Genomic DNA, 20,587 nt, shown 5'->3' with positions numbered 1-20,587 from the left:
GTCCTGAGAGAAAATTTTGAAAACTTTTTAAAAAAAAATTGAAAAAGTGAAGGACTAGTCTACCAACTAGTAATTTTAGTCTTTCCTTATCCATTCCAGACATCTAATTAATTTTCACAAAATTAGAACAGAAATTGATTTGTTCATTCGATTTGTTTATTATTAAAGGCTCGTAACATGCTGATTAATAAAGATACATTTAGAAGGGACAAACTTTATGGTCTAAAAGGTGCTTTGAAACCACGTTAACTCATGCGGCGCTTCATGTCTACACACATGCAGGGAAAAGGGGCAACGCGTGTGGAGCGGGACAGGGCAGAAATGATGCATGTTTGGTGTTAGAGAACAATATTCAAGATTACAGCGCAGAAAGATCAGAGCTGTTGTCCACATCAATGTTGTTCTGTCGCGCTCTTTACTAGAGACGAAGAGAGGGCGCAACAGTTGCCATGAAGTCTTGCGGTGCGGATGGAATCAATCTGGTGTCCTACGTAATCTAATTGTTAGCAAGGCAGCTAGCATTAGCAAGTTCATCCAGTGTGACCCTACGTTACCACTGGCGCATTGTGAGCGAAGCTGAGAGCGTTTTCAATTAATTCCTATGAAAGCCGAGCGTCATGCTCGCAAGGTGGATCGTAGGATTGGCAGCGGTGCGGAGCAAGCTCTCTCCTAGCGCTGTGAGCGCCTTTGAGTGGATTTCGTCCGCCCCAGTGGAAACGCAGCCTGAGAAAGTCGAACTTCTTGTGTTTTAACGACATGCAGTAAAAATAGAAAATTCCTCAAAAGCTTATTGGATTGTCTTTATCGTGATATAAATCGATATTGTTTATCGCCCAGCCCTAAGTGCATGTGGAGGCTTCACGCCATCCACTCCATGCACAACTCACCACGTGACCCACCGAGAGCAAACCACATTATAGCGATCATGAGGAAGTTACCCCATGTGACTCTACCCTCCCTAGCAACCGGGCCAATTTGGTTGCTTAGGAGACCTGGCTGGAGTCACTCAGCACTCCCTGGGATTCTAACTAGCGAATAGTTTTAAAGACCCTGCATTACGTTCAGTTGTGCACCATCTAGATGTTTGAAAGAAAGATTACGCCTTGTGTTTGTGCGTGCGCTTCTCTAGAGTGTAGAGCGGCATCTCTGTTCCGGACAGAAAGTCACGCTGTGCTCAGTTGGAGTTTGTTGCTGTGATGATTCATGCTTCCTCCCGTTAACTTGGAATTTTAAACTTCATACTGGGAAAAATGCAATGGATCGCCACTTTATTTTGGTCTTAAAACTTCACAAAACAAATCTTCAGCTCTGATTTTGCTGAGATGCAGATGTGTTACGCAAACATGGCACAAAGGGAGATTTAAAGTCAATGATAAACCTGTAGAACAAATGTTAGTATTGCAGCATCTTTTATCAATTTTTCTGCTATGAGACATCTCTGTTGACAGTCAAGGTACCACTAAAAATGACAACATAATCTCAAAATTAAAAATAAGGCCCGTTTGTGTATAGTTGTCAGGTAGCTGTTACTGAATTTTGAATTCAGTGAAAAGTCACGTCAAGCATTTTTATTTTTAATCATACATTTTTTGTTCGATCATTGCTGTCACTTCCTAGTATTCGGGTACGAGTACTCTTGCCCATACCTTGTGGGATCCCCCTTAAGATGTTCAGTGGTTTATCCCAAAGGTGTTTTTAAGTGCTAAATACGCTTCCCATTTCTACAACGTGGCACGACTTGCAAGCATCTTTGTGCTGGATGTGTCATGAACCAGGCTTGACTGATTTAGACCACAAAACTATTTTTGAAGCACTGTGGAGAATGTCAAACATCTCATAAGGCCAGACCAGCCTGACATTTTAAACAGCACTGATGAGGAAAAGACAATAAATCAATGTGTGCTATTACTGTAGGAACACCAACTGTAGTAACTGTAGTAACATATATGACATGAAAGAAATGGTATAGATTCATATTAAAACCAAATGAGGGGAAGGAGTAGTCTACTTAGTTTTTTTTTATAACAAAGGCAGTTTGTTTTATTGAAACCATAGTTATATTGATCTACTCAATAATGAGCCATCCATGGTCAGACCAGTGATAATTATTACAAATGGACAAAAAGGATAACCAAGGGCTTTAAAGCCTGGATCTCCTTGAATTTGGGGCTAAGCCATCAGTTTTTCACATCTATTCCTATGTAGAAGGGAGGAGGAAATCTTGTAGGAGGAAAAATCTAGTTTTGTTTGCTTTCAGATATTCCAAAGAATGGCTTAAACCAACATTAACAACATTATTTAAAGGCTACTGTTTATATAATGTATACAATTATTTAAAAAAAATATTTAGTATACTCTTTTGACCGCAAACCTGTACAGACATGTTTGCCACAGACTAAGGATGCTTAGATCGAATGGCCACCAATCGGTATCAGCCAATATTCACTTCCTGTGAATCAATTGGTGGTCCCATAATTTGGCCGATCACATCAACTTATTGCCCATGTCGTGAAAGACTCCTTTAAGACTTCAACATAGCCATCACAGGTGTGTGGTAAACACTGGCCGAATGTTATAAGACAAATTTGTTTCAGCAATTAAGGGCTGTGCAATTGAGTTATGGCAAATGTGAAAAGCTTATTTACAGTATATGGTGTTTGAAATGTGACACCGCCAATGGAAACAGGCGTGGCCTTTATTTTTGTCCGCAGTGGGCATAGGTCTCAAATTAATAACACGGGTTATATAAGGTATATGATGATTTATAGATGAGGTAAAAATCATACATCTTGATTAAATGACTCCCAAGTAAACTGCACTAACAGAACTAATCTGTTCAGTCCACAAATATGTGCTCTTTCTCACTCTCTTCTTATCTCTTGCCTCACGAGAGAGCTTGTGTTCCCCTCATTAAAGCTCCAGTGGGAACAAGTGAAAGCGCAACTAATATTACCAACACCGAACACAATGAAAAGGCAGGGAACGTACTGTAGTTAGGAATAAAATAATATAAATGTATAGATACTATAAAATGTTGCAATAAATATAATGCAAAAATAAAAGCAATATAAATAATGAAGAATAATAATAAGTAGTGAAATTTTTGACAATAAATTAATAACCATATCTAGGGCTGGGTATCGTTCAAAATTTTTTAATATTGATACCGATACCTTGACTTTGATACCAGTTCCTAAACGATAATTTTTTTTTTTAACCAGTTTTAGGAAATCCGTTTTAACAAGATTACAAACATTACCTCAAAAACACTTTGGTTTTATTTTTTCAGTTTGTTGACTTTTTTACAGACTCAAAGACTCTCCTGAGCCTTCTGGTCTCCTCATGCCAGGGTTGGCAGGGGCAGAGGCTATAACATTAATGTGAAGAGGAAAAAAACAAGAAAGCTAAACTGTTAATTCAGCCAAACCGAAGGATAAGTACGGTTTAACAAGATAACAAGTTTAATGTACGTTAAACCTGATCGGTTACTGTCAACCTTAAAGCATTTTTAGCATCGATTTAGCTAGCTAATTATAGCCATACATCCAAACAATATCTAACATTACGTAGGTCCCAGTTTATAGGACTATGTCACCGTGGAGGACTCGTGGTGGGCATGTTGAAGGAAGCTCTGTGGCAGGAGGACGCTGAGATGATGACTGCAAGGGCTCGGTCTTCTTGCAGTCGAAGACGGAGCAACTTTCTGCTCTTAAGTTTATTCCTTGCACTGTCAAGTGATTCATCAGATTTGTTGTTTTGCCGGTCTTGGCAGCAATTATCTTGTCGAAAATATCGCATCGCACGCTGTTGGCATCGAGCCTGGTGAAATGTAGCCACACTTTTTTTTTGATACTCGATTGTTTAGAGGCAAATCGGTCGGTCCATATTATGTTTTAAGGTGTTATGCCATGAGAAATAAAATGTTCCTTGATACTTTGACAGTTTGACATATAAGAGGTCATTGCACAATAAAACATATTCTTAAGTTTTTAGAATTAAAAAACCCAAGAAGAGCATTTATTGTTTCCACCCTGCAAAAACGACTCACTTGTGACGTAAAAGATAGGAGTCATTTGAATAGCCGTGCCTCCACAACATACATAATCGTGGCGGTGAATTCAGAAAGAGAGAGGGGATGAGGGACGGCAACCCTGGAAGTTGCACTATTTTTATTGAAGTTTGCTTTTAACCAACAAAGGCTGCATTTACACTTCAAGGCTTAATGCACAGATCCGATCTTTTGTCCATATCTGATTTTTTTGTCTCGCCTGTTTACATTCACTGAAGACGTGACTCATATCTGATATCTGTGTTTACATTAATCTCCCGCCCAAACTCGAATGATTCCATTACTGATCGCTTTCACTTATGAGCGCCTCAGTTCACCCTCGGGTTTTGAATGGCCTTGTGCTGTTTAATATTTTCAAAAGTAGGCAAAATTTAATGCAGTTAATTAGGCAAAAAAAGGCAAAAGCAACTTTTCACCACTGTTATAGAAAGCACGGCTTTAATGATTTTAACATCGGTTAGACGAGTGTGACAAAATACCTATTTGGACGGGATTCGTTTTCCTGACATACATCCATAAAGTAGCTAATTATTACTGCAGACATCTGTAATATTTACCATGAATTTACATGCACAGGATAAGCAAATTAGGGCTGCAACTAACAATTATTTTGATAATCGACTAATCTAATGATTATTAAAAAAGATAATTCTACTATTCAGTCGATTATTGCAACGATTAATCATTAGCTCTTAACCGACTATTCAGCTTGTACCTTGACTTAAAAGGTTGTAATAAACATGCAAGTTTTCCTGCGCTAGAGTGTGCCTCAGCCGGATGCAGTTTCAACGGATGCAGTTTCAATCTCTTCCCTGTAGATTGAGTCACTTCTCGCAACTCATAGAAAAGGTGCTGACTGCACAAAAAAATGCCTTTAAAAAAACTTCAATAAAACTATAATGCATTAAATATAACTGCATTAAAGATGTAATGTTTTAAAGTTTTATTTCAGCAGAGCGGCAGCAAAAACATCCAGTGAGTAGCTGTTATATGGACGGAAATGCCTTGTTCATGAGAGAGGTTAACAGTGAATGGCCAGATTGGTTTGAACTGACAAAGTCTACCGTAACTCGGATAACCACTCTGTACAATTGTGGTGAGAAGAATAGCATTTCAGAAAGCTATTCTGAGATGTGGGTTGTGCTGTTTTGGCAGCAGGAGGAGGACCTACACAATATTAGGCTGGTGGTTTTAATGTTGTGGCTGATCGGTGTATTAACCTTTCACATACACTGCTTGTGCTAGTCTGGAAAATGTACACTGTGGTCAGCTATAAATAGCATTATTTTATCACCAAATCTTGTATGCCTGATAATATACGGTTTGGGAAGCAACAGTGTGTCGACTTTGCCGACTCAGTTTTCAGTTATTCAGTCCAACAACTGTTGCAGTTATATTGTGTGCTTCACATATATTGGGACATATATTTCGCTATCAATGATTGTCTGGAGTGAGTGTTTTTAGTGGATTTTGTTGATTGCTTGCATGTTTTCATTCTTTCATTTTAGGATAATATAGACAAAGTGCTAAAAGGGTAGAAAAGGGTGTTTTAGGAATATTTAGACATTGTATAACAACATTTTTAAGACCTGGGGTGGTTTTTTTTTTTGTGGCTTGGGCCAGCTAGCAAGAAACCACTAGCAACCACATAGCAAACACTCATTGTGGCGATTCAACTTTTGCACAGGCAAGCACCACTTTAACTAGCTTAAAGATATTATGGATCTGATAAGAAAAGCTCATATCTCATGCAATTGGTAGTGTAAAGGCTGAAATGTGTGATGAATGGTATCTGTGACCTGGATTCCTCAAGAGTTTGGAGAGCTTTGCTGACCCAGTGCACGGATTTCTTCACTCCTCTCTCTCTCACGCTTGCTCTCTCTCTCTCTCTCTCTCTCTCTTAGCATGTTGGCTGCTCTTGCATATTTAAAATACACAACGTACCAGTCATGGATAACTTTGAGTGTGCTTTGATAGGTTGTGACTTACTGTATGGCCTCGTTTCAGCACAGCACTGTAATGTGTGCATTTCATTTAGCTTTTACAAGACCTCATCTGATCTTAAACATGAACGTCGGGTTATAGGAGACCACTACACTGATGGCATAATTACAATTTTTACCTCACTTGAAAGCCTGTGAATGTTAAAGATAAACACAGTAGGCGTACAGAATGGGGTTACTGTGAAAATGTTTGTTGTGACATGATCGTGTGCTTGATTGTGTCTGCAGACTTTATCAGTCTTCTTTGTCTGAGACTGGGCTGATGAGAAGCACGCCTCAGACATGAGAAGTTCACCGTGTGGTTACACTCTACGCTCTTGCTTGAGGCCTTTACCACATGAGAGATGATTATGCCTTTTCCCTTTTCCACATGGGGTAATTCAAAGTATAGTTTATTTGCCTGCAGTTTTTTATAAAGAGCTCACATGTGAAGGAGCTAAACAGAAAACTTTTACTGGATTTTTTTTCTATTCTCTCTCCCCCTCACTTTATCGGACTCACTTCATCTCTAATGTCTCCATTAGCCCTAATGTGTGTTTCTGACTGGTGGGGTGTGTACTTTAAGTGTGAACCGAAGGAAGTGACATGGCTCTGCTCTACCCATCCTGTGTGACCTTGTGTCGCAAGCATTGGGTGAATCTCTTGTGCTTAAATACACTCAAATTCTGTGTTTATGCTTAAGATTTCATTGCATAATGTTCTGTATTTTTTTCCTCTCCTTGGCTCTCTCTTGCCCAAGCACACACACGTTATATGGACATCTGGGTTTTACATCATTATTATTTTTTTCCACTCTCCCAATCTGCCTGTGAAGCAAATGCTCTACTATGAAAAATTAAAAGCATACTTAGCTGCTAGGAGAGCTGCAGAGGCCTTGGGCACACCAGTGTGGTCCCTGCCACTGTCTGGGCAGGGCTCGTTGGGTGTAAAAGTGGAGAAGGGGTTTGGGGGCGTTGGAGGCACAACAGACCTTGCTTTTAAATCTCTGACAGACATGCTTTATAGAGTTTTTGGGATTTGCATTGTTTGTCACGCTCTGCATTTGTGTCTGCTGTTGCGTTCGTTCGGCAACATGAGACAAAGTTAGGATGGCTGGAGAACAGCTGTTGATCATCAGTGTTAAACTAGAGCACTACACACTCACACATTGTTTCGAAAGCTCTTTTTTTGGACTTCCTATTTCTTTTTCTGCTCCTCATTCATTTCACGTGTGACATGTTACTGAAAGCACCACATGAACAGTTTACTTCATCTGCGGTCTTATAATACCTGAGCTTTTTCCCTGTGAGGTTTTAGGGAATGAGTGTTTTTATTGTAGTAATTTAGGATTTTACGCAATGTTTCTTACTGTAAACCATATTAATATTTCCGCTGTATTTCTGCTGAATTCAGCTACTGAGGTTGTATCTGCAACAGTGATCACGTGGTAACATATAAACTATTCTTTTACTATTTCTCTCTCAGATCACTAGATGGCCGGTTGCAGGTATCTCATAGGAAAGGACTTCCTCATGTGATCTACTGTCGTCTATGGCGCTGGCCTGACCTGCAGTCTCACCATGAGCTCAGAGCAGTTGAACTCTGTGAGTTTGCCTTCCACGTGAAAAAGGACGAGGTGTGTGTCAATCCCTACCACTACCAGCGCGTCGAGACACCAGGTAACGCACAGCTGCCAATGATTTTAAGTCAAATGCTAAGAGAACTTCAAGCACAATATTTGTCAATATCATTCATTTAGACAAGTATTAGATACAGTTCCCCTTCTGTCGCTCTCTCCACGTTGTGTCGGAGAAGCGACACTAGGGGTCTCTCTTGAGCGCCGATATATACCTCTGTTCTATGAAAACAGGCCAATGAGAAGTTGGCAGACGGTATTTGCATATCTCGCCACCGGACATAACGGGCATTTAAGCGGGGCAAATACGGGAGTTCATTCAGAAAATTTCTTCGAACCGATGGTCGTGTATGCAGTTTGCTGCGAGTTACACACCAGTTCCTGCTATTCCTCTGACGCTCTGCATGCTGTTGGATTTGACGGCGCACAACAGCGGCTTTCTCCTTCGTGCACGGCTGTGGCGCTTCGACAGTGCAGACAAACTCAAAAAGAGTGATTTTATTAAAAGAGTAATTTCCTCTAAAAGAGCAAAACACAGCGCCGTTGAACGTCCTTTTCAGGACGCGTCTTTCTCAAGATGCCTTTCTCAAGATGCCTTTCCGCCCCTGTGTTGTTTCTGGATGCGGTAGAGTGCTCTCCGCTTCAGACGGCCATAGGCGTTGTCTCATGTGTTTGGGCTGCGTTTGTGGATGGTTCATGTTCTCACAGCGAGAACATGACCATGACCATGACAACGTTGTGGTCGCTGCTTGCTTTCAACAGAAAGCAAGCCACTCCAGCCGCCCCCCACGTTGCTCCTTCCCACAGGATTGAGGACGATGCGGTTGGCGATGGAGGCGATTTGGGGATGGCAGCAGGTGCAGTTCCGCCAGGTACGCCCCTTGGACCACTCGCCCCCCGACACGCTCGTTGACTCCCGTCCGTGCTCGAGGTAACAGCGGCTCGCCTCACAGCCAGTCTGCCTATCCTCTTGAGCCCGACGGTGTCTGATGCGGAGGACTCCCCTGGGCTGCCGCTTTCGGTCCTGCACGCCCAGGCTGAAGCCGACGCGCAGATGACCGACATGCTTTCCCGGGCCGCCGCTAGCGTGGGCTTGGATTGGAACCCTCCATCCTCCCACAGCCATCACGGCTGGACGACTGGTTCTTGGGGTCCGGGCGCCGCTCACAGCCTCACATCATGCCCCGCTGCAAACCTGCCTCCCCGGGCCATGCCCCGTCTGCTCGCCGAGGGCGTCCCCCTGCGGCTAAGAAACAGCGTCGAGCACTTCGCGGGAAGCGCACGCCCCCTGTCTCACGGACCCCCTCGAGGACCCGGAAGGCTCCCAGGCACTCCGGAGACAGCCGACCCAGAGTCCAAGACATTAGCTCCGGAGGTGTTAAGACCGCTCCGTCCCCCGGTGGAGGGCCGGGAGGAGAATCTTGTGTTTTTTCATTTGCCGCACACCCTAACAAGGGCTGCGGTACCCAAATTCTCAATAACAGAGCTATTTCCTTTGCCTCTGGGTCACCTGGCCCGCAAATGCCATTCTCACGGCACTTTGCTTCCAGATCTCAACAGTCCCGGCTTCCTGAACACGGTACCCCCGCCCTCAGCCCCACGACTGTTCCCCGGCTGGCCGGTTCAGACAAGTCCAGAGGACGCCGACATCAGACCTCCTCCTCAGTCACGAACCCGCCCCTGCCGGGTGCAAGGAGCAAGGTAAGTGCTTCGAGTTCGTTCTCAGCACCAAAGCCTCGGGACGCACCACTGCCTCCCAACGCCATATTACCTGTTCTGCTCCGCTGCAAAGCCCCGCCGGGTACGTCCAAAATACTTGTCCCCTTGGTGGAGTTTAGAGGCGTGGCTTTCACTGCCCAACCCGTCACGCTGGCTGCACCAGACCATTCGACTCGGTTACGCAATTCAGATTGCCAGGCCTCCGCCCCCTTTGCGGGTGTCCGTTTTTCCGCAGTCAATAATCCCTACGTGAGGAAATCGCCTCTCTTTTACTCAAAGATGCGATCGAGCCTGTCCCTCCAACCGAAATGAAGAAGGGTTTCTACAGCCCTTACTTCACTGTACCCAAGAAAGGCTTTTCTCTGTCCAAACTCCCGTTCAAAATGCTCACCCAGAAACAGATTCTGTCTGGCGTCCGGCATCTAGATTGGTTCGCAGCGGTAGACCTGAAGGACGCGTACTTTCACATCTCGATCCTGCCACGACACCGACCCTTTCTACGGTTCGCGTTCGATGGCCAGGCGTATCAGTACAAAGTCCTCCCCTTCGGCCTGTCTCTGTCCCCTTGCGTCTTCATGAAAGTCGCAGAGGCAGCCCTTGCCCCGTTCCGAGAAGCCGGCATACGCATACTCAATTACCTCGACGACTGGCTCATCCTGGCCCACTCGCGAGAGTTACTATGCGCGCAAAGAGACCAGGTGCTCAGGCACCTCAGCCGTTTGGGACTTCAGGTCAACTGGGAAAAGAGCAAGCTCGTCCCGGTTCAGAGCATTTCTTTTCTCGGCATGGAGTTAGAGTCTCAATGTCAGCACGTCTCTCCAACGAGCGTGCACAGTTGGTGCTGAAATGCCTCGCTTCCTTCAAGCCAGGCAATGGTCCCTTTAAAACATTTCCAAAGGCTCCTGGGGCATATGGCATCCTCCACGGCAGCCACGCCGCTGGGGTTGATGCATATGAAACCACTTCAGCACTGGCTTCAGACTCGAGTCCCGAGACAAGCATGGCGCTGTGGCACGCACTGTGTGAGAATCACCACCGCTTGCTGCCAAACCTTCAAACCCTGGACAGACCTCTGCTTTCTACGGGCAGGAGTACCCTTGCAGCAGGTGTCCCGACGTGTCCTGGTCACGACCGACGCCTCCAAATCGGGTTGGGCGCCGTGTGCAACAGGCACGCAGCCGCAGGCCGTTGGTACGGGGCCCCGCTGCGCTGGCACATCAACTGCCTAGAGTTGTTGGCTGTTCTCTTTGCCCTGAGGAAGTTTCTCCCGTTAAGTCGAGACAAGCATGTCCTAGTCAGGTCAGACAGCACCACAGTGGCGGCCTACATAAATCGCCAAGGCAGAGTACGCTCCCACCACATGTCACAACTCGCCCGTCGTCTCCTCCTTTGGAGCCAGCAGCGACTCAAGTGCCACTCACATCCCCGGCAACCTCAATGTGTCACGACAACGCTTTCCCAGTGGGGAGTGGAGGCTCCACCCCCAGTCGGTCCAGCTGATCTGGGAGCGGTTCGGCAAGGCCCAGGTAGACCTGTTTGCCTCTCAAGAAACCTCCCACTGCCCACTCTGGTATGCCCGGAAAGAGGCTCCCCTTGGGGCAGACGCATTGGCACACAGCTGGCCCACGGGGCTGCACAAGTATGCATTTCCCCCAGTGAGCCTTCTTGCACCGGTGCTGTGCAAGGTCAGGGAGGACAGGAGCAAGTCACCTTGGTGGCCCCCTATTGGCCCACTCTGACTTGGTTCTCGGACCTCACGCTTCTCGCGACAGCCCCTCCCTGGCAAATTCCCCTGAGGAAGGACCTTCTTTCTCAGGGACGGGGCACGCTCTGGCACCCGCACCCAGACCTCTGGAAACTCCATGTCTGGCACTTGGACAGGATGCGGAAGATCTTGCCGGTCTACCATCGACCGTCATAGATACAATCAACCAAGCCAGAGCCCCTTCTACCAGGCATCTTTACGCCCTAAAGTGGCGCGTGTTTGCAAATTGGTGTTCTTCCTGGGCTGAAGACCTTCAGAGGTACGCAGTTAGGTCAGTGCTCGTGTTCCTACAGGAGAGGCTGGAGGGGAGGCTGTCCCCCTCCACCTTCAAGGTGTATCGCCGCCATCGCGGCTCACCACGACACAATAGACGGCAAGTCTCTGGGTAAGCACGACTTAATTATCAGGATTCTAAAAGGCGCCCGGAGGCTAACTCCCTCCCGGCCAAGCTTGTTCCCCTCCTGAAATCTCTCAGCCGCTAGATTCAGCTGGACTCAGGGCCCTCTCTCTCAAAACAGCCCTGCTGATCGCGCTCGCCTCCATCAAGAGGGACGGGGACCTGCAAGCGTTCTCTGTCAGTGACACTTGCCTGGAGTTCGGTCCGGCAGACACATACGTGATCCTAAGACCGCGACCGGGCTACGTGCCCAAGGTTCCTACCACACCCTTCAGAGATCAAGTAGTGAACCTGCAAGCGCTGCCCCGGGAGGAGGCAGACCCAGCCCTTTTGTTGCTGTGTCCAGTACGTGCTCTGCGTATCTATCTGGACTGCACGCAGAGCTCTAGACATTCTGAGCAGCTCTTTGTCTGCTTCGGGGGACAGCAGAAAGGGAACGCTGTCTCCAAACAGAGGCTCGCCCACTGGGTTGTCAATGCCATTTCATTGGCTTATCACACCCAGGCCGTGCCCCCCTTAAGGGTTTGAGCGCACTCAACCAGAAGTGTTACTTCCTAGTGGGCACTGGCCAGGGGCACCTCCCTAGCAGACATCTGTAGAGCAGCAGGGTGGGCAACACCTAACACTTTCACGAGATTCTACAATCTCCGAGTTGAGTCAGTATCGTCCTGTTTTTCTCAGGTCCGAGCCCGTAGAACTCGATAACACGTTGACGAACTGGCCGGGTGAATCATTTGCGCCTAGTGCCCTTTCCCTCAGCCGAGGTAAAATAGTGCACCTTTGTTCCCTGGAGACCCCATCTGCCTGGCTTCAGCGGAGGAACTCGCCGACCCAAGCCACTACGGGTACTCAATCTACCCTGTACTGGAATAGGTGCTCCACAGGTTAAGGCCTCCTGTTCAACTCCCACTGTGTGTAATTTCCACGGTACTGTCCCCTCACAAGCAGACCCCCGTATCTCACTTAGGCAGTTCCAGCTGCCTTGGTCGCCGTGCTGTAGCATTCCCCCCTCTACGAGGCTGGATCTACCACCACGGCAACTTTCCCACATAGGACCTAAGCGGCCATGTGATGTATTCACCACTTTTACCTCCCCTGCAGGGTAGGTGTGGTCTCTGCAGGATCTTCTCCCCCTGAAAGAATAGGAAACGGGGTAAGACCCCCGGCCGTAATTGCTCTATGCGAGAAACATAGAGAGAAAAGAGGCCCAGCCAGGCTTTGGGCTAGGGTAACCAGAAGGATTCTGATTACTTTAATGGGGCATTGGGGAAGGGTACGTGCAGCCTGATACAGCTGGTCGCATTTGCACATAAGAATACCTGCCCGCTCCTGTATCAGCAGTTCACGTACACGGCTCAGTGCATGGCATGATTGAAGTGGGACCCCTAGTGTCACTTCTCCGACACAACGTGGAGAGAGCAACAGAAGGAGAACGTCTAGGTTACGTATGTAACCTCCGTTCCCCGATGGAGGGAACGAGACGTTGTGTCTTCCCCGCCACGTCGCTGAGCCGAGCCACTGTTGTGGTATACTAAAACAGCTTGATCACAAATACAGAAAATTACAGATGTTGAGAATAAACGTGAGTGCGGGAGTGCCTACAGTAATAATGAGCTTCCACATGCAAATATTCATTGTGGAAATTAAAAGACTTGTGGCACGAAAAATGACAAACTTGGGTTATAGTACGTCTTTCTCCTCTTTTAGATTAGTAACCTATGGGCAAATACCCTATGTATGATGCACAAACATGACATAGATTTCTATTTTTTTATCCAACTGTATTTGCTGATTTGGATTAAAACGTCCCATAAATTGTTACCAGTGTAAATTGTTAAATCTTTCTATTTCATTTGATTTATTTATAAATAAAATTGGAGTGGTGTGAAACTAAATTTAAAATTTAAAGTAAATTTATTAAAAGTAAAATAGTAATTAAAATAACATTGTTAAGAAAATGCATGATAAATGGAAAGAAAAATGAAATCATTTATTTATGTTCATTTTGTAGCCTAAGCTCTGTATTTATTTAATTCAGAGAATAATCCTTTCATATTGCATACTTGTTACATTTTTCTCCAAGTATTTTCTGCTTATTTATTCAAACTTATATAAAATGAAAAGAAGAAAAAACATTGAAAGTGCTTGAGTAGAGTGATAACTGGGCACAAATGTTGCTACGGTGGGGCAAACGCAGAGCAGGTTTCTTTCCAAGTGAATTATAGGGGTGCGAGAGAGGAACGGAATATCTCATCTAGCCGTCATAATAGCAGTCACACTATACGGTTGCGATGCTAAATTTCAGACACTGTACAAACTTCATCAGAGGCTGAAGATCATTGCAAAGGCTATTAATCGGCCATCTGTGAACATGTCAGACTGAATGTTGCCGATTTTGCCGTGCGACGAGAGAAATCCTTTAGGATTCCCGAATCAATCGGATCAATCCCAGAACAACAGCAAAGGACCTTGTGAAGATGCAGGAGGAAACAGGTAGACAAGTATCGATATCCACAGTAAAACGAGTCATATATCATCATAACCTGAAAGGCTGCTCGGAAAGGGAGAAGCCACTGCTCCAAAACCACCATACAAAATCCAGACTACAGTTTGCAAGTGCACATGGGGACAAAGATCAGTCCTCTGGTCTGATGAGACAAAAATCGAACTCTTTGGCCATAATGACCATTATTATGTTTGGAGGAAAAAGGGTGAGTCTTGCAAGTCAAAGAACACCATCCCAACCATGAAGCATGGAGTTGGCAGTATCATGTTGTGGGGGTGCTTTGCTGCAGGAGGGGCTGGTGCACTTCACAAAATAGATGACATCATGAGGAAGGAAAATGATGTGGCTTTATTGAAGCAGAATCTTAAGACATCAGCCAGGAAATTAAAGCTTGGTCGCAAATGGATCTTCCAAATAGACAATGACCCCAAGCATACCTCCAAAGTTGTGGCAAAATGGCTTAAGGACAACAAAGTCAAGGTATTGGGGTGGCCATCACAAAGCACTGACCTCAGTCCGATAGAACATTTGTCGGCAGAACTGAAAATGTGTTTGCGAGCAAGGAGGCCTACAAACCTAACTCAGTTACACCAGTTCTGTCTGGAGGAATGGGCCAAAATTCCAGCAATTTATTGTGAGAAGCTTGTAGAAGTCTACCCAAAACGTTTGACCCAAGTACAAACATTTTATGTGAATGAATGTGATGAAAGAAATAAAAGCTGAAACAAATCATTCTCTCTACTATTATTCTGACATTTCACACATTTCCAATAAAGTAGTGATTTTAACTGACCTAATACAGGGAATGTCTTCTACATTTAAATGTCAGGAATGTATTTGGCTAAGGTGTATGTAAACTTCAGACTTCAACTGTATAGGCATTTGTTATTCTGTTTATGGTTCAAAACATGAACGTGTGGTGTATTAGGTATTTCTTCTACTGTCTCACTCATTCTAACTCTATCTGCAGTTCTTCCTCCAGTGCTGGTGCCTCGTCACACTGAAATCCCCAGTGAGTTTCCTCCTCTGGATGACTACAGTCACTCCATCCCAGAAAACACCATTTTCCCCGCAGGCATTGAGCCCCAGAGCAACTACATACCAGGTAGAAGACAAACACTCTTTAATACAAGATGCTTAATTTAGAGTTATAGATTATGACTAAACCGCCTCAGAACCCCATTTGAAATATTAGGTATGCCCAGCAAAGTAACGTCAAGTGGCTTCTAAATGATAAATTAATATCATCAGGGCTGCCACAAAGTGGCATGATCCCAATTGAGGTTTTTTTTCTATGTCCAGTCCTAATAGAATAGGTTTAGTCTGTAGCTGTTGTCCCAGTGGTCTGGTGGGGTGTGGGTGGATCTCTCTGTTGGCAGGATATGGGCATAAAGATCAACAGTCCAGTCAACTGGCCTCCATTCAACCAGAGCGCAGCACAGCACAAGAGAGAACAAATCAATGCTGGACATGAAACAAAGGGGACACTAGGGAGCAGTTAGAAAAAGAGACACTGTCTTATACACATACACCCACATCCTTAGACACACACAGGTTACATGTAAAGGATGACCATATTACACACAAAGAATATGAAACTGAGACACACTCATGCACAGGCATAAACATTCATAGCCATTCAACTACCTTGTTTACAAGCCTAGCTTAACCAGCATGCAATTCCCATTGCGGTCAAGGCTGGTTTGTGCTGGTTCAAGCTGGTTTGGTGTTGATATAGCTGGTGAACCAGCATAGCCATATTATTCACCAGCAAATCATTGACTCATTTATAAACTGCTTTCGGCTACATAAGGAGAAATTATCTCATAGAGACTGTATGGAGTGGCTTTGGTTGGGATTAGTTCCATCTGAATGGTATTTGGGTTAGGGAGTCTGTTACTGTAATGGGGTGGTGTGTGTTGTTCCATATTCTGCTGCTGAAACTGAGCTAACCCCATCTTTCCAAATCAGGTGTCTTACTCTTAAGGGGAAAAATAAAACCCTTGTGAGTCATTGTCTATGCTACACCTGCTAGATTTTGCCGGATGTGGTTGTGTGTGTTGCAAGTGTGCCTAAACCTTTATCCATCAGCTGGGTTACTATGTTAATGGTGTGTATGATTGTGTGTAGGGCTGCACCTAACGATTATTTTTTTATCGATTAATCTAACGATTATTTTTCCGATTAGTCGATTAATCTAACGACTAATTTGCTGATTTTTCTAAAGACTTTTTATTATTATTTCTTGATTAATATAACAATTAATTAACCCAAAATAAATATAAAAAACTTGTCTCATTAATATTTCAAAATTTTTATAAATGATCTTCTCATAAACGCAAACAAATGTACAAGAAACAAAGTGTGCACTGCAGGGCATTATTCTGCAACAAAATAGCTTTGTTTTAACCGGTAATCTCATTCAATCTAATTTTACAGTCCAACATTCCCCATGAAAGTGACTTGAATTTTACATTTGTTTAATTTATTTTGTTGTTGGATTGCTAAATGTAGATTACTCTAATTTTATTTTCATTTTATAAGAATTTTATTCAATTAGAGTAAAAGGAAAGTGCAATCTAGATTTAGCAATCCAATATCAAAACATTGTGCAACCTCGAGTTTAGCAGTCCAACATAAAATTATTTTACAGCAAAATTAGTGCAATTTGAGCAACACTTTGAGCAACAAAATGTTTTACTAACAGGAATAACTAAAACTTGTGCATGCTTAAACAACTCTCAGAAAAATAAACTTGTAACAAAACAATTCACAAGGTAGGAACCTAATAATGATAATTAGGGGTCACGATTGTGGAATTTGGCTGACAACTAATTGTCAAAGAAATAATTGTGATTATGACCATGATTACTGTTTTAGGACTATGATGATTAATTGTGTGTTTTAGGTGTTTCACGAATATGACGATTATTTATCATACAAACTCACTATATGTGCTTCATGCACACAACAAAGTTATTTATACAAATTTAGCTTGGGTCATATAATAAAATAAGGGTATATGATTTCCTTTTCAGGCTTCAAAAAGGTATGAATGACAGTCAAATAAAATTATAAAATAATTAAAATAATATTTTAATTATCAAAATATGTCTAAATAACTAAAATATATCTCTCTTATTTGTCCGATTTACTTTTGATCCATTGGATTTTCAATGTTTTGATTTCTTTTGCTTCTTTTGTTACCCAGCCAACCTGTATAACTATTATATTATATTATGTAATAGTAAAATATTTCTGCCTTACATTCTTCACTTTCACACATTATTTTAAGGCTCTCTGATTAACTCACAATTTAATTCTCATGAAGGAAGACTGATCATCTCCACAGAAATAGAGCAGGACATTTCCTCTGTCTCACTGCATGTTATAACACTGCGTGAATAAACCCACAATGACTACGGATATTTGGCCTTAAAGTGAAACTGGAGCGCTTTGCGTTCACAAAACAAATCCGCTTATACCTTGTTAATATTTTCGCGGGAGTTTTGCGCACGCCTCTGTATAAGGTGTGCTCATCAGAGCGCTTGAGAAGTGGTTCATCTTCACACACTCTCAAGAGAGCTGCTCTTGTGACATCAGCGGAGCGGTTCCCTGAGATGCTTTGGAGTTCAAGTGGATGAGACAAAAGTGCTTTTCCTCTGCGCTCACTGGCGAGTGAAATGTTAAATTTTACTTGCCAGTGGCTAATAACAGACGTTTTTGGTCGCATAGTGCGGAATTTACTCGCAATGTAGAGGGCTGCATGGCCGTTAAAGTAAACAGAAAATATAAAATGGCGAAATAACAAAATTAGATGACGCATGTTGTGAAGTTACATTAGCAGCAGTGCAGAAATTACTTTTAACATGGGGGCGATAAGAAAACGTTTAGAAAATCTATTTTAAGTGACTAATACTAACAGAAACATGTGTTGTAATACTATATCATGTTTGGGTGGGGACAAAAAGTAAACCGGACTTACGGTGCTGCCGTCTTGACAAGCGGTCCGGGATGCTTTCGCTTCAAGTGTTTGTTAATGGTGGTTGTATGGCTGTGATAAGCCATTTCCAATTTGCATATCTTACACAGCACCACATCGTTGGGTCTCCGGCTAAAATACTCCCATGCTTTAGATCATTTACATTTACATTTATGCATTTGGCAGACACTTTTATCCAAAGCGACTTACAGTGCACTTATTACAGGGACAATCCCCCCGGAGCAACCTGGATTAAGTGTCTTGCTCAAGGACACAATGGTGGTGGCTGTGGGGATCGAACCAGCGACCTTCTGATTACCAGTTATGTGCTTTAGTCCACTACACCACCACCACTCCAAATCACCATGAGATCACCATGGGCTTTTTTTTTTAGCTGCAGCTTGTTCTTCGAGGAATCCATGTTTGAACCTCTCGCTGCCATTGTAATTATTCCAGTGCGACGCGCCGACGCATGTTATGCAAATCAACATATTTCTGTTATCGATGACACCGATTATGTCGATGAATCATCCCAGCCCTAATTTTGTGCTTGCAGTCTAACATGTTGTGTGTTTGTTTGTGTGTATGTTACAGAGACGCCCCCTCCAGGCTATATTAGTGAAGATGGAGAGACCAGCGATCATCAGTTGAACCGCAGCATGGACACAGGTGATGCGGCATAATACAACAGTGTACTTTCATTCAACTGTGTCAGCAGCAATATGAAAAGCAACCAATGTTCAATATATAGTGAAATGTATTCATTACAATGATCAGAATAATCAAATCTTCCTCTTATAAATATAGTTCATTGGTCAAGCTGTAGCCTGTTTATTGTTGCTAAGTAGCATAGCAATTTTTCACATCTACTTAGAATGTCGAGTCAAAGGTGTGCATTTATCTGCATTTTATAATGCTTTCGAACATGGCTCAATCAATCAGAATTTTGAGTTGTTAATACCTACTTTATGCTAATTCACACTAGTATACACTTTGAAACTCCATTTTCAGTTTAATAAAGTCACCGTTTGTATGCACAAGTATGCTGTTATGGATAGCATTTTTGAAAGTCTTCATTTTCGGTGGGGTAAAAAACTGTTTTAGTGTGAATGAGAGGCGTAAATATAGCAAAATCAATGCATTTTCAACTAAATCTTATTAGTGTGGATATATTCTTCGAGTAAATTCACAGCATTGTAGCATTGTTGAATTCTTGATTCCTGCTGTGTTGAATGACTATTGTGTTGATTATTGTTATATTATTACATGCTATGAAGTAGCCCCTGGTTTGTTGACCACATTGCATTCGCGTATCACTTTGCTATTTTCTTTCAGTTTTGTTACAAAGTTTCAAATTAACAGACTTAATCATGCCATAAGGTAGTAGTCCAATTAGAATGTAGAGTTGGAACTGTTTTAATGCCACAATGGTGGCACTTGTGAATTCTTGATTGTTTGACACACATTCCTAATGTAATAACTAATTAGTAATTTTCTGTAATATCATGGCTGTGAAGCAGTTCCAGGTTTGTTGACCACATTACAATAAAATATAATTTCACCACATTCCCTTACAAAAAATAACTGCAGTTTTTAACTATAGTACGACAAGTACCACAAGTGTGGTAATTCCAGCAGTTTCCAGTACTGCAGTTATACTGTTTCCAATTTACCAAACTTGTACTGCATTACTGGAAACAGCAGGAATACCACATCCAAATGATCACACTTGTACTGCAGTACTTGAAACTTCAGGAATACCACATCCAAATGACCACACTTTTATTGCAGTACTGGAAACTGCAGGAATACCGCGTCCAAATTACCACACTTGTACAGCAGTACTGGAAACTGCAGGAATACCACATCCAAATTACCACATGTAAAGGGGTTAATGGAAAGGAGGAGGCGAGAACCGGCTTGACAATATAAATAATAGTTTTAATAATAAACTAAAACAGAAGACAAACACACACATGACGGACATGTCCGTAAAAGATCCTCTGCAGTCGACTTTTATCCCTCTCGGATGCTTAATTAGCCTAATACGGTACCAGGTGTGTAGGACCCTGCCCTCTGCCCTCATTCCTCCCTCGTTCTCTCAGGTTGGGGAGCCCCCGGCCTGACGTACATCTTAATTTGAAATTTTTCACATTAAAAATGTTACGTCTCCACTCCACCATACTGAGCGGGTGTTCTTAAGAAAAATAGAAAACAAATTAGGTTGAGCTAACCCAACTTATCTTCCAAATTTGTTTTAATGTATGTGGTATATGTGCGGCTTTTCTCTCTCTCCTTAGATAAGAGACAGAGAGACAGTGCTTAGCAACTTATGATGCGCTCTCATCGAAGTGCGCGCACCGTTGCACTCTATTTACACTTTAGCGTAATTCCAAATATATTTACAAAGCCTAAATTTTAAAATGTATTTTCACAAAATACAAAGAACGCATTTTGTGGACTGAGGAATTATCATCTTGCTGTCACCATATGGAACAAGCTGAACGGAATTCATGTGATTCTCCACTAGT

General features: G+C 43.3%; 1 protein-coding gene across 1 annotated transcript in view; it reads left to right on the top strand.

Annotated features, from left to right (window-relative positions):
• smad3a (SMAD family member 3a) overlaps positions 1-20,587 on the top strand; it is a 62,975-nt gene that overhangs the window by 23,537 nt on the left and 18,851 nt on the right. Inside the window, exons 2-4 of the mRNA XM_052127929.1 lie at positions 7,537-7,730; positions 15,045-15,179; positions 18,651-18,725. Of these exons, the coding sequence (XP_051983889.1) occupies positions 7,537-7,730; positions 15,045-15,179; positions 18,651-18,725 (404 nt within the window). The remainder of the gene's footprint in view (positions 1-7,536; positions 7,731-15,044; positions 15,180-18,650; positions 18,726-20,587) is intronic.

Source organism: Xyrauchen texanus, chromosome 1 (genome assembly GCF_025860055.1).
Source record: "Xyrauchen texanus isolate HMW12.3.18 chromosome 1, RBS_HiC_50CHRs, whole genome shotgun sequence".
In the NCBI taxonomy this organism is placed as follows: domain Eukaryota; kingdom Metazoa; phylum Chordata; class Actinopteri; order Cypriniformes; family Catostomidae; genus Xyrauchen; species Xyrauchen texanus.
The sequence above is the reverse complement of the archived record's forward strand: the minus strand, read 5'-3'. Positions and strand labels throughout refer to the sequence as shown.